The following is a 15,092-nucleotide window of genomic DNA, read 5'->3' as shown; positions in this document are numbered from 1 at the left end:
AAGGGCGAGCATGTTTGGTCTGACGGGAATTCAAACCCGCGACCCTAATCATCTCGCCAGGCCGGGCCCACCATAAAACGTAAATTAATGAACGAAAGTTTAATTTCATATATTAATTAAACATTTACCGTAGTATTGTCATAAAATAGTTGTTCCAAAAATTTTTTACTAATAAATAGATGCAAAATAACGTTTTAATGCAAGTCTTGCTTTTACCGTAATATAATTTGTGAAAATCTCTTCTTATAATATTCATTAATTAACTATTTATTGTAATAAAAATCGTTCAGATATGATATTATACGCTTTAAAATTATATTTTAAATGTAATACACGAAAAAAGTAATAAAATATTCATCTGAAATAAATCGAGATAATTGACATTATTAAAAATACTCTTTCGATTCAGACTAATAAACACTTAGGCCTACATTCTCGTCAGTGTGAGTAACTTATTCTCTTGTGATAATCAGAAGCTGTCAGTAAAGCCAGTATAATGTGGTATAATATCATGTAATAAACAAGTAAATGGCACAAACGTTTGTTTATAATTCAAAAGATATGTAACGCTTGATACACACAAAAATTTGAAATTAAATCTTTTTTTTTTCTGTATTGGCTACGCAGCCACAGCGTATTCCTCATAAATCTTTCAAAAGCGGGAGCCATTTCTTCAAGTTTTATCAATATAGTTTCGGATATAGTGCCTTTTGTGTCTTCCTGTGATAAAAATTCAAAGGAAATGCTCATTAAATCTGATCTTACCAGCTTCAGTTGCTGATGACTCAAAAGCTGTAACAAGACGTTCATAGGCCATGTTTTTCCTAGATTCACTGGATCATTTTGATTGTGACTTGTTTCTTGTCTTGTACTTTTTAAAACTTAAATGAATAATTGGAGAACAATGCCTTTAATACGAATGCTTTCTGAAAGCAGTGGTGATATTTAAAAAGTACAAATGTCTTGGAAAACGGAATCATTGGTGGAAAACATGCAAAAAGAGCTAATAATAGGATGAGAATTACTCATTCTTTGCATTATCTTCATATCGTGTTGATTTCTAGATATCTATATGTGAGAATTGACTGATTAACTGAAATGAAGCACAAAGCGGCACAATGGGCTAATTGTGCTCTGCCCATCACGAGTATCGAAACCCGATTTTTAGTGGTGTGAGTCCGCACACATACAGCTATGCCACTGATGGGTGAGTGCAAGGAATATTCACTTTTGAATTTTCTAATTTAATTCTGTTACAGAAAATGTTGCACGAGTTAATGATAATTATTAACTTCATAATAGTGAACGACAATAGTAAGAAGAAGTGATATAACTTGCATGGATGAATATTCTGAAAATTCAAAGGAAAAAAAATTACGTTTAAATAATTTACAAACTGTAGCCAACCTTGTCCCAAACTGACTCACCTTTGCTATCGATATAAAATCGATTCTGGTGACCTTCACCAAGTTGATAAAACACAAGACCATTTTTCCCCAAATCAGCATCAATTGCGGATATTTTCGTCACCTAGATATATTTATACACATATACATTATTAATTCTCAATAAAGCTACTTAATCTATACGTTTCACAGTCCACCATATAGTGAATTTCTATTTTTGTTTGTAATAACTTAAAATCAACATAAATAATTGCTTTAATATACTCGAATGACACATACACACGTGTAGTTATGAAATGTTTGTTAACGAAACTGCTTATTAAATAGCCAAACTACGACTTATGTCATTTTTTCTCATTTTTTTAAACATTAATTGGTTGCAAAGCGAGAACTTATTTTTATACTAATTCCTGTACTCAATTTATACGTCAAATTTGTAACTTATATTAAAAATTTGAGCATTATAATCAACTTAAATATTGGTTTAAAAAATTGCACTGTGGAACAGATAAAACAGTTTTGACAAATGATTTTTTAGAATATGGTGCATTATTGATCTAATTATAAGACTTGTTGTTTTACCTGAATATACTCTTCAAAACAAGAAACGCAAAAAAAAGATATTTTTGTTACTTCAAAGAGAAATATATGTAATAACGTTACAAGCTCAGAGTATGTGATTTTACACGTGTTAAGGCACTGATTGTCAGACCAAAATGACAATAAAAGTTATGCACTTTGAAAACGGAGGAAAACATCGGATTTTTCGCCAAAACGCATTCGTGTTCAATAAATTTGTTTGAGAAGAGATCTGCATGTTCTGCAAGTGCAACATGTGCAAAATCCCTATAAAAGTGACGGGTTCTCGGTTTCCATAGCTCAGTGTTAAGCCACCGACACGCAATGCAGTTATGCCAAGACTGACTGAAGCACAACGCCATTGGTCGCTGGGAAGCGAATCTCGATCAGATGTTGCCAGAGCTGTAAATGTCCACCCAAGCACCATCACAAGGCTATGGAATCGTCACCAACAACATGGATCAACTCGTAACCGTCCACGATCTGACAGACCTCGTGAGACCACGCCCGCACAAGATCGCTACATCCGGTTACATCACCTTCGGGATAGGACCACCACTGCGACGTCTACTGCCTCAACCATACCAGGGCTGCGTAGGATTTCCGATCAGACCGTACGCAACCGTCGACGAGATTCTTAGGCCCCACGTGCAACCCATCATGGTGAACGTCAACGACGTTTTTCAACATGACAACGCCCGTCCTCACACAGCCCGACTAACTACTGTTTTCTTGAGACACCACAACATCAACGTTCTTCCCTGGCCCTCCAGATCACCAGATTTAAACCCTATCGAACATCTTTGGGACGAGTTGGACCGACGTCTGCGACGGCGACAACCTCAACCACAGACTCTACCTCAGCTTGCAGCAGCTTTGCAGGCTGAGTGGACAGCCATTCCACAGGATGTGTTTCGTCATCTCATCGCTTCCATGGGCAGGAGATGCCAAGCAGTTATCGATGCTCACGGGGGCATACTCGTTATTGACGTTGAGTGACGTTAAACTTCACTTAGTGAGCGTGGACTTCGCCTTTGCAGACTTTGGATGTTCAGCAGTGAATGTGCAAAGTTTCATACATGTCATACAAAACTACCCGGAATGAACTTGTTAACAATTCGTTTCATATTTTGCCTTTTGCGTTTCTTTTTTTGAAGAGTATATATGCAAACAAACCTATTACACCTTATATTAATATGGTAAATTTGTTTTATCATTGTTAAAGAAAGTTAAAATATTACAAAATCAACTACTTCAAACTATGAAACTGTTATAATTTATTTTTTATTAATTTTATGGTATACAAGTCACATCAATGAAAACAATAAAAAATGTGAAAATAATTATTGCATTTTTAAACAAAAGAAAATGATGGTGCTTCGGTCATCTTTAACCATCCAGCATACTGTTGATCAGTTTTAGAAGTATAAGTTAATAATCAACACAGTAGTATGTTGCAAAATAATAATTACAAGTATGAATATGAAGTGCGTCACAAAACAAGTGTTGGGAAATAAGATTTAAAACGTAGAAAAAGTCACTGGTATAAGCTTTTAATATACCTTATGTACATATTACTGTAACAGCTATTTTTAAATTACAATAAGGCCCGGCATGACCAGGTGGGTTAAGGTGTTCGACTCGTAATCTGAGGGTCGCGGGTTTGAATCCCGGTCGCACCAAACATGCTCGCCCTTTCAGCCGTGAGTGCGTTATAATTTGACGGTCAATCCAACTATTCGTTGGTAAAAGAGCAGCCCAAGAGTTGGCGGTGGGTGGTGATGACTAGCTGTCTTCCCTCTGGTTTTACACTGCTGAATTAGGGACGGCTAGCGCAGGAAGCCCTCGTGTAGCTTTGCGCGAAATTAAAAAAAAAAAGACAAATTACAATACATTGTAACTGTTTCCAGTTATAAATCATTTAAAATGACTTAAATCAGAGATTTTCAAGCTGTGGTTTGGGTACCACTGATGGTATGTGGAACTAATGTCGGTGGCACGTGACACAATAGTTTTTTTTTCTGTCAACACAAAATTAAACACCTTATTATGTAATCCTCAAATTAAGTGAAGAAACAGGAATTGTTTGTTTTTCACAGGATTAAAGCTGTTGATTTGAAATTGACAAAAATCAACGTTATGCAAACGATTCAAAAAAATATTGCCCCAAATCCACGATGGTTTTAAACAACTAATATGTTGACAATAGTATAGCAATGTACCAAACACGTTATCTTTAAAGTAACCCATTACAACTGCTGCATATATGAAAGCTACTTTCATATCCAAGACAATACCAGAGAATTAATGATAGACATCACCATGAAAAATCACAAAGACAATTATCTAATACTAATATAAACATAATAAAATAATCAGTGAGTTGATTACAAGTTATTAAAAAGATCTGAACAACTTTCTAAAAAATATTCTTCGTGATATTTCGAATAAAAATAGAATTTACACAACAACAGTTTCATTTCTGTTTTACGTATATAACAAAGTAAGCACGATCTCAATATTAAATATTAATTTCAGTTGTTAAAGCAGTTTCGCAACGCGCAATGTTAAAGCTGAATTCAGCTAATAACGATCATATATTTTAGCTGAGGCGTTGCTGAGTGTTTTTTCCCTTCAAGTATAAATTTTTTGCTACTAGCTGCCTCCCATTGACACAGTAGTTTATCTGAGGCTTATACTAGTAGAAACTGGGTTTCGATATCCATGGTAGACAGAGCACAAACAGCCCTTTGTGTTGCTTTGTGCTTAACAACACACATCTCATAGCTCCATCATCTCTTGATCGACTTCAGATCTAATTATGGTTTTGGATTCGACTGATTTATCTGATTATTCCCAAGGCCTCATAGATTAATTTATTCTAATTCTACCTAAATAATTTCAAGTGTCGCGGCTGTTGAAAATTCCCTCTTGTTTAATTCTTGGATGAACGCATTTCCTACTTTATTAATATCTTCTACAACAATTGCCCATTATCTTTAAATAAAAGGTAATACAAATGTATTGTCATTGCTGTTAATAGTCGTTGTAATATTCTTGTTTTATCACATTTTAGAATACTGAAAGGTAAAATTTGAAGCCTTATAAAAAATTTAATTGTATAAAGATATTTCGAATTATTCGTGATAAATAAGGTAATAAATATCGTGATAAATATGAGGTAAATGCATATTATGGATGGCTGATATGTGTATGAAAAACGTTTTACTTAAAAGACAAAATAAATAACAACGTTTCGACCTCTTAAGTCATTACCAGGTTAACAAACACTTTTGAAAAAGCGGCCTTCTCTACTATACACTTGGAAATACTTTAAGTGATTAACTATAAATAAAAGTATTGTCTAATACCAGTTAAGCTATGAAAATTTAAAACCTGTTATTTTTCGTAGTACCCATTATAGGGGTCAGCCTTTGTATACAATGCTCTCTTTGTTCTAATTAGGAAATAGTATGATTATAAATGCTTATTTCTAACCGGCCATTAGAATTGTCAATAAATTAATCTAGCTGAGCATTGCCTAATTTCATATCAGAAATATACTCATAACGTATAACAGAAATACAATAGCATACAAGTGCTTAACATTCTACCGCACAAGATAAGAAAGAGGAAATTTTTACTTTTAAACCAGGATCTTGATTTTCAGGAACTTCAGCAAGATATGGATCTGTCAGAAACCTTGGCTGTTCATCGTTTATGTCCTGAACTTCTACAGTGATATTTACAGTGGAATTTAATGGAGGTTCTCCGTAATCTAAGGCCTGAAATAAAAACCAACAATAAAAATATATTTAAGTCTAAGTCAAGAGAAAATTATCGCATTAACGAGAAAACATATTACTGCAATGGAAATATATAACAAATTAACTTTCTAAAACTTCGTTGATTGCATATTTCTATATCTTTGTAGGTCTCAATGTTTAGTATTAGACATTGGGTATCTAGTGCATTTAAGATGGTGCTGTATGAAGCTGTTTAAGATAAAAGTGTAAAAAACTGCCACAAAATGACTAAATGCTCTAATTTTGAATCAGAAAATCGAAAACTGAATTTCGCAACGTTTTATCCCACACCGAATTTAAGCTCCATTCCTTACACGGTGTATTTCAAAACTATAATAAGATTTCTAGCTAGTCATCTAGTTATTTCATTTTGCTTTTAAAATTTGAATTAACAGCTTTCTTTTGAAAGATTTCGACTGCAACAACCAGAAACATTTTACAGGACTTCATACATTTAGCGTTTGTGTAACTAAAAACTTTATTTTCAGTTACTGTTAAATAAAAAAATGCATACATGCCGATGCATCACGTCACAAATTTTAACGTTTCAGAAATTATAATTCTTCTACTTTTCTAAAATGAACAAGATAATTCAATCTTATAACTTGTCTGTAGTATTGTTAAGAGTTCGCTGATGATAACCAGAAAGCTAAGATATTGAAAATAAAATAAAATGAAATTTAGTTCACTGACTAGCTTGTTAAATTTTCGAAATTGTTCGTCAAATAAGTGTACTAAAAATAATAGTTTCAATGCTTGAAGTTACTTCCAACTCGTTTGAATGCATATTTGGTCTAAAAAAGGTTTGTGGCTCGAAAAAACACAATATGTTCCGTACCATAACAGAAAATATGAAAGATGACTGTGTTTCCCGATCAATAACTCCTTTCACGAAGAGTTCACCAGTGTGCACATCGATCACAAAAGGAAAATCTGAAAGTGTAATGCGAACAAACCAAACGTGAAATTCTGAAAAATATTGAGTTTATAATGAAGCTTAAATTATTATTTAAGCCTAAAGTTCAGAAATTAACTTTTGCAATAAAATATTATCTTTCGTACATTTTTAACGTATAATTCGATACTTAAACATCGTTTCAGCATTTAAAAATATATCATCATCACATAAATATATCATCCACTATCTCTGAAATTCTTTCAGAATTCATATCTTTTTTTATTTAATACTATATAAATACTTTCACAAAACAACACATAAACGCAAATATTGTATATTTTTCTTCTTCACAAATACTTATAAAAAGTATTATATATTAATGATACTGCGGAGATCATAACATTAAATTCAAAAAATTTTCATTCAGAAAATACTCCATAAAAGTTTGATATTTCAATGAAAATCAGAATGGAAAAACACAAGTGATACAATGTAAATAGCATTTTACACCAGTTAAACAATATTTATTGTTTATGTCATAGAAAACTAGTTATTCGAGCAAAATTAACATTATTTTATTGTACCTTCATTAAAATCCATCATCAAGTTATAATCGACAAGTCCATTCCTCCCTGTGTCTTGGTCCACAGCATGAAGGACACCCATCTTCCAACGTTGCTCTCGAAAATCTCCTTCCTGTACCTTAAACGCGTAATCTGGCTTGACAAAGGTTGGCCGATGGTCATTCACATCAGTTACAGTAATGTTAACAAAGGTAGAATTCCCAAGTCCTTTTCCATCCACAGCGGTAATGTTGAGAAGGTAAAAGGTTTCAGGAGTTAAGTAACCTACGACGTAAATCTCCCCTAAAAATGTAAATGAAAGTAATAGTAACAGTTTTTATGTAAACCAAAAAGTTATTCATTATAACTCTAACCATTGTTCACTACCAAGAATCAAAAGTTTTGTTCAAACATCATGGTATCTATTTCCATAGAAAGATATAAGATCTAATTAAAAGGTTTCTATCTTTTCTACTGAAAATTTAAACTGAGAAAAGACGTTTTCATTTTGGCTTTCTTTTGACAAATTACTTCAATCATTTCATAATTTTATTTGCTATTTTTCAACATGTTCTGGTGAAAAGTTGAAATTTTAAATGCTTTTTTTGGTAGGAGTGTATATTTGTGTTTTTCTTATAGCAAAGCTACATTGGGTTATCTGCTGAGTCCTCCTAGGGAATCCGATCCCCTGATTTTAGTGTTGTAAATCTGCTGAGTCCTCCTAGGGAATCCGATCCCCTGATTTTAGTGTTGTAAATCTGCTGAGTCCTCCTAGGGAATCCGATCCCCTGATTTTAGTGTTGTAAATCTGCTGAGTCCTCCTAGGAATCCGATCCCTGATTTTAGTGTTGTAAATCTGCTGAGTCCTCCTAGGGAATCCGATCCCCTGATTTTAGTGTTGTAAATCTGCTGAGTCCTCCTAGGGAATCCGATCCCCTGATTTTAGTGTTGTAAATCTGCTGAGTCCTCCTAGGGAATCCGATCCCCTGATTTTAGTGTTGTAAATCTGCTGAGTCCTCCTAGGGAATCCGATCCCCTAATTTTAGTGTTGTAAATCCGTAGACTTACCGCTTTCCCAGCGGAAAACTTCTCAGAGAAGAGAATAAGTATCATTAGTGAGATACTGTGTTAATAGGTGAAGTGAGAGAAATTCGGGAAAATTGTCAAAATAAATTGTTTTTGAATTAAAGATGAGCGTGTTCTCACAAATAGTAAAAGAATAACACAGAGGATTCATCCTAAATGGTATACTATAACCACAAAAGCAATGATAACTGTCACAATTTTAAGTTATTTAAATTTACAGATAGGTTGAAATATGAAGAAAAACTATAGAAAAGTTAGAATTCTGGTTACAACAGAAATTAAGAAAGCCAAAAGAGGTTATGAGAATCAACTGGTTCATAATATTAAAACTAACAAAAATAGATGTTTCAAAGAAGGTTAAAAGTAAACAAGCTATTAAACTACGAATTGGTTCCTTAAAGAATTCTGATATCAAGGATTTTAAATGTTTTTAGAAGAGAATATATTTGTCCTGACCTGAAACAGGAAAGACTGAAATTCACCTGAATCATTTAGATGTTAACCTAGCGGTAGCAAGCGTAAAAAGTAACTGATTATAATATATAAAATACCTGGATTTGAAAGAAGGTTAACGGTTAGATATGCGAGCAGACTGCCCTCTAGTAGGAAATGTATAACAAATTAAAACACTTTTTTTCTACGGAAGGTCAACATTCAATGGATAAGCACTTGACGATTGTAGAGTTGCTAATGTATTCTTTTCTTAAAATGGACAATAAGAATTGTTCTATAAATTACTAGACTAGTTAATCGTATATCCAAATATCAAGAATTTCTTTACACAGTCGAAAGGATTCATTCAAAGAAGCTCACTCTACAAAATGTTTTTTTCATTAAAAAGAAAACACACTATCAGGATTTAAATATCATTTATCAAATATTCAAATAAAACGATCGCTTTCAACTTTTAACTTACAAACTTTTTCATTTATAAATGTCAGTAAGCTGTATGTTTATTACTTGCAGCTTATTAGATAAAATAGAACTTGGTTAACATTTCAAAACTTATTTCACAGAACTTGCAAATTTCTTCTCATTTTTCATTAATGAGGGTCTTTTTAAACACAATTATTTTAAACACACAATTATTCAAAGCTGTGGAAAATCCAACAATTTACGTGATACTGTTTAGAACCTTTACATAATACCAGTCTTTATAAACATTTCGCTGAAAACTATTTCTTTTGCAAAATGTCTAGGGTAACAGATAACCGCATTAGTGAATTTACCAACATCGGTTTTTACCTTCCATTAATTTAAACTCTTATTATGTTTAGTTAATGGCAGTTAGGTGTAGAATCTGATATTAAATCATTAGTTAAGTTACGTTAATTATTTGCTTTATCACAGTTACGATTGTTGTAACTTTCTTTTCGAAGTCTTATTATTATTACTGAACTTATTCGAAGCTGATAGTCTTTATATTTCTGTATTTAAAAAAGACTGAACTTTATTAGTGTTTCCTGTCGCATGCTTCAGTTTTATTTCTTAAGCGACAAAGGTTAGTTAAAGTGAATGAAGTTGTGCTAGACATATCTCACAGTACGTTTAACTTACTGTTTCTTTGTATTTCATGTAACATTACAGAACCAATACTCTTACTATTCATTGTACGATCAACACATTAATTTAATTTTTATTCATTACTTTTTATCTTAATAAACATTAATTTCTGGCCATATTGTACTACTACTTGATTCCATATCTACACAGTAATGCATGTCGTAGCAATTTGTTTTGGGTGACAAGTTCCTCTAAGGTTACACAGTCAGAGCGTTTTAATGGATGTTTCATGGTCACAAGACGCTTTAAGAGAAGGTTGTGGAAATAGTAACTTATAATATGTTATACCGATGGTTCAAAGTATATTAAATGTGTGTGTCTTCCGTGAGTAAGGTGTACGCTATTATTTTTCATTGTTACTTTTATTAACAGTATTGGTCATAATGTTTACTGTATCTAATTATATTTTTTTTTAATTATTGTGATTCTGTTACAGTGATTCTTTAGCACTGTTAGGTTAAAATATGAATACAGATTTAGAACGAACTAGCCGAGTTACATACAAAAATATCGTTAACAGCGATAACACCGAACTGATCAAACAATGCAATTTAATGTTCATAAGTAATACGCAGATATACAAGATAACATTTAATTACCTATAGTAATTACCATTTTAATTTCTTTCTAAAGAGGTAGCTTGTTCTGCTCGGAAGTTAGTAACAATTACTTCTTCAGTTGGAGAGGTAATTATTACCTCAGGTAATTATTCAAGTGGCGAGGAGCAGATGCCGAATATTCACACGTATGTTTTTAATGACAGGGTTAGACTGACCCTGCATATTCACGTACTGTGTACTGTTTTTGTTTCCTTATCTAAGAAATGATATTGATTTATTGGAAAGGACTGAGAAGAAACTACTAGGATGTTTCAAGGAATGGGGAGATTATCTTATAATAATAGTTCAAGATCTCTTGAGAAAAGAAGAGTGAGAGGGGATCTTGTTGAAATGTTCCAGATTATACGGGGATCGATGAAATAAACGATTCTTTTTCTCTGTACTCTAAAGGTAACAGAATGATAGAACACAAGTTTTGAAAGAAGATAAGTTAAGCTCTATTTAAGAGTTTTGTTTTTCTAAGAAAATGAATGACTTATGGAATTATATCATGTGGACAGTAGTAGAGGTCAGCATCTTCAAGAGTTTAAGAGAGAAATCAACGATTTTATAAACTGTTTACTTTTCTCAATGATTGGTGTGTAAAAATAGACTTCAAAACCAAATGGTCCTGTCTTGTCTGTATGTTAAGTCATTCAAAGATAAACCATGTTAAAGTTATCTTTATATATATCATTACAATAGTGAGTCATTTGAACACCAGAGCACGAAAATTCTGTCTCCATCATAAACGTTTGAGACTAAGTTATTGAATGGATGTTATGAAGTATCTGAGAATCGACCAGAAGTGGTCACAATTTTGTTTTCTAATAAAGTTTTAATTTATAAAAGTGTTTCTCGCTGCTTCTAAGGTTATTTTATATATGAAAAGACGAAAATTTAACAACGCTTATTTATCTCTTGGAACATAACCCCACCACTTTCTAATTTACATAATTCATAATGTTCTGCGTTCGATAAAATCAAACTATGAAAGTAAGGTAAGTAAAATCATATAGCAAAAAAATTTTAGTTCTCTAAATACCTAGATTAGGGTAAAGAAAAAGATTTGAAAAATATTTTACAAAAGTATAATGTTTCTGTAATTATAGAACGAAATCAGTGAATCCACTCTGAACAACTGTTTTATGCAATTAGTACAATAATAAACATTTTACATGTTATGATTATTTGCACACTCCTGGAACTGTAATTTTAAGAAATATGTTGCATTTCTGTGCCTAATTTACGTAATTTTTTAAATGATTTATTTTTGAAGCAAAGTTATATAATAATCTTTGTCAGAATAAGTGACCACTGTAAATTATACAGCGCAGTTGTTGTTGTTGTATTAGCGCAAACCTACAGAATGATGTATTTGTACTATGTAAAGTGGTGTTCAATTCTTCGTGTTGAACAGAGTTGCAACTCTGTAAAATTATCTTTGAATTACCAGTGGACGCCTGCAATAATAAAAATAAACTTACGGTTTAGCAAAGTAGATGCTTATGTCCAAGAGATAACAAAATAAAGCACGGCACGATAGTTTGTTTGTTTTGTTTTTTGGAATTTCGCGCAAAGCTACTCGAGGGTATCTGCGTACCTAATTTAGCAGTGTAAGACTAGAGGGAAGGCAGCTAGTCATCACCACCCACCGCTAACTCTTGGGATACTCTTTTACCAACGAATAGTGGGATTGACCGTCACATTATAATGCCCCCACGGCTGAAAGGGCGAGCATGTTTGGTGCGAGGGGGATTCGAACCCACGACCCTCGGATTACGAGTCGAACGCCTTAACACACTTGGCCATGCCGGGCCTGGCACGATAGAAAAAGTGCAAAGACACACAGAAAACTTTACTAAACAGATGTACAAATGAAGACTGTAGACAACAAACGTTAAACAAAACAAAAGGGTAATGTTCGACAGAAGTGAAACTTCTTGACAATACAGCGTCATAAAGTAAAATGCACTGATAAATTGGTAGTCCTTCGACAACTTCCATGTATGGTAGGAAAAATAAGATTCTCTAAACTCTAAGTAGGATCAAAGGTAAATCAAAATAGTAACTTCATTACAAGGTCAATGAAATAACCTCATTATAAAGTCAGTGAAATAACTTCACTACAATGAAATTCAAACGGATGAAACATAGGTGTCTACTTCTCTGCTTATTAAAAATTAAAAGTATCCCAAAATTATATTTAACACAATATTTATTATGCCTTTTGCTTGGATAAGAAAAACTATATATGGCTACAACTTTTCAATTGTGTTCATTCGCCATCATCTGGTAACGCACTGTGACCGAACAGAAAAGTTCACAAAAAGACAAGTAATACAAAACATTGAGATGTTAAGAATTGACGAATTACTGTGTACAAGTATTTTCGAAGAAATAACTGATGGTACTAGCTCTTTGTTTACGAAGGTTTTGTGAATTTCTATTCACATATCCTCTTTAGTTTTTCTTTTGATTAATTTTGTTTCCGTTCTTGGTATTTGCATGTTACGTAAAGAAACGTTAAATCTATATATTTTTACTTCTCTGCTTGTCTGTGGTATCGAATATAATCCGAATATCAGGGGAAGCTTACTCCAACAATGTCAGCCACTCAATAGATATTGAAGTTTGCTCTGCTTAATTGTCTCTGAAATAAAGTTACAGCTGTTAGAAATATTTTGGTGGAGGCACTCCTATAACCAACAAACCAATCACTGAACCTGGTTCTAAAACAAAGCAGAAATTGAAGATACACAAGTATGTGTAATATTAACTATTGATAGACGGAATTGTCCAAGTGAATACATTACAGTTAAACAACATTTTTCAATATATTTCAAGTACCTCATTAGTATTGGTTTATGCCACTCTAATAGCGTATACAGAATATAATACAAATGCATTTAGCTAGAGACCGTAATCAATGTGTAGTCACAGCATACACAGAACACACCTGTGTATTTTACAGTGATATGTTTCTATGTTCCCGTAACACTTATTAGTATTTCATATAATTTCTTTACAACAGTTTGTTCGTTATAGTAAATTCTTACCTCAGAACGGCAGGTATAGGTATTAACGCTTTTACTGATAAGGTGAGAACAACGTTTCGACCTTCCTAGGTCATCTCCAGATTAAGAACGAGAGTGTTTGAATGTGACTGTTGCCGGGCGAGTCTTAGGGACGAGAGTATAAACGGGTACCGGATTGTAGGAGGCGTTGCAGATGGACGTTAGTATAGGTATAAAATTATTCCTTTATATTGGTTTAATTTTTGTTTTAGTTTCTGTATAAGTAGGGCTTCTTTGATTTTGCGTTTGTTTATAAAGAATAAATTCCTACCTGTTATTCTATCAATTCTGATGTCGTTACTTGCACCAGCAGTGAAGAAATATTCAACTTTAGAGTTAATTCCAGTGGAATCGGGATCCACAGCTGTAACTTCGACTATCTTGGAGCCAGGTTTAGCGGTTTCTGGAATTTTCACAAAAAGAGGACCATGCTGGAAACGTGGAGCGTTATCATTCTCGTCTTCAACTCTTATGGTCAGAAGTGTCGAAGAACTCAGGTTTCCTACGTCTGTAGCAATAACCTTGCAAAATAATATCATTAAGCTCATACACACACAATACAGTAGCTTCAGTAATAAACATTTAAACACAGTGAAAGCTAGTCAGAAATCTCTCTTGTGAAAGACTTAGATATGATAACATGCATTTTTCTTCGTTTGTTTGGAACTAAGTACAAAGATACACAATGGGCTATGTGTGCTCTGCCCACGACGGGTATCGAAACCCGTTTTCTAGCTCTGTGAGTCCGCAAACATACCGCTGTGACACTGAAGGGGATGCGTTTCTGTGAGTTGTGTAATTTTTTTTCATGTTTTGAGTGATTCATTGAGTATATATTTGCACTATTTATATCGTTGTTTAAAACATGTTGTATCGTGATACCTCTTATAAAATGTTATACATCTTATTTTTTCGTGTTTACATCATAAACAAATGGCGTTTTAACTTATTTTTTAAACAATTAATTTGTACATGACGCATACGCTAAAACAATTTTAAATATACAATTCAGCAAATGACGTGCAACCCCAGCCAGTAAAAAGTCATCGTTGAACTAGATGCATCAAACTACATGTTGAATTTGCTTGTCTATTCGTAGGTAATGTGGTCTATGCCAAAATTCGTTGCTTTTGGGAAGGGTATGTAACTACCCCTTCTGACACAAAGTATTCATATACTCAAATCATGAAGATGTGTTGAGATAGCAGACTTATTTCTAGAACAGAGATAACAAAGGAATATAGATCTGATTGGGTAATAGGAGGCCTGCAACTTTTCAAGTTCAAGTCGCAGTGCCTATGGATTTCTCTGCCATCGGACTTTCGAAACGGGCACCGGAAAGCCGTTGTTCATGTACCCCAGTTAAGTTAATGTAAGACTACAGTAAAGAGTAATGCTCTTTTGACATGACAGCCTCACAACGAAGACTTTTTGTAATGTAATCTGAACTGCAGAATCATTGTCAAGGTACATGGTCGTCTGACCTTCAACTAAAACAGGGTTCAGTTATTAAGC

General features: G+C 33.3%; 1 protein-coding gene across 1 annotated transcript in view; it reads right to left on the bottom strand.

Moving 5' to 3' along the window:
- LOC143233805 (protocadherin Fat 3-like) overlaps positions 1–15,092 on the bottom strand; it is a 163,173-nt gene that overhangs the window by 23,798 nt on the left and 124,283 nt on the right. The window contains exons 47-51 of the mRNA XM_076470494.1: positions 13,849–14,098; positions 7,274–7,555; positions 6,630–6,724; positions 5,630–5,770; positions 1,428–1,530 (exon numbers count right to left, since the gene is read on the bottom strand). Coding sequence (XP_076326609.1) covers positions 1,428–1,530; positions 5,630–5,770; positions 6,630–6,724; positions 7,274–7,555; positions 13,849–14,098 — 871 coding nt within the window. The remainder of the gene's footprint in view (positions 1–1,427; positions 1,531–5,629; positions 5,771–6,629; positions 6,725–7,273; positions 7,556–13,848; positions 14,099–15,092) is intronic.

This window comes from Tachypleus tridentatus, chromosome 12, assembly GCF_004210375.1.
Source record: "Tachypleus tridentatus isolate NWPU-2018 chromosome 12, ASM421037v1, whole genome shotgun sequence".
NCBI lineage: Eukaryota > Metazoa > Arthropoda > Merostomata > Xiphosura > Limulidae > Tachypleus > Tachypleus tridentatus.
The sequence above is the reverse complement of the archived record's forward strand: the minus strand, read 5'-3'. Positions and strand labels throughout refer to the sequence as shown.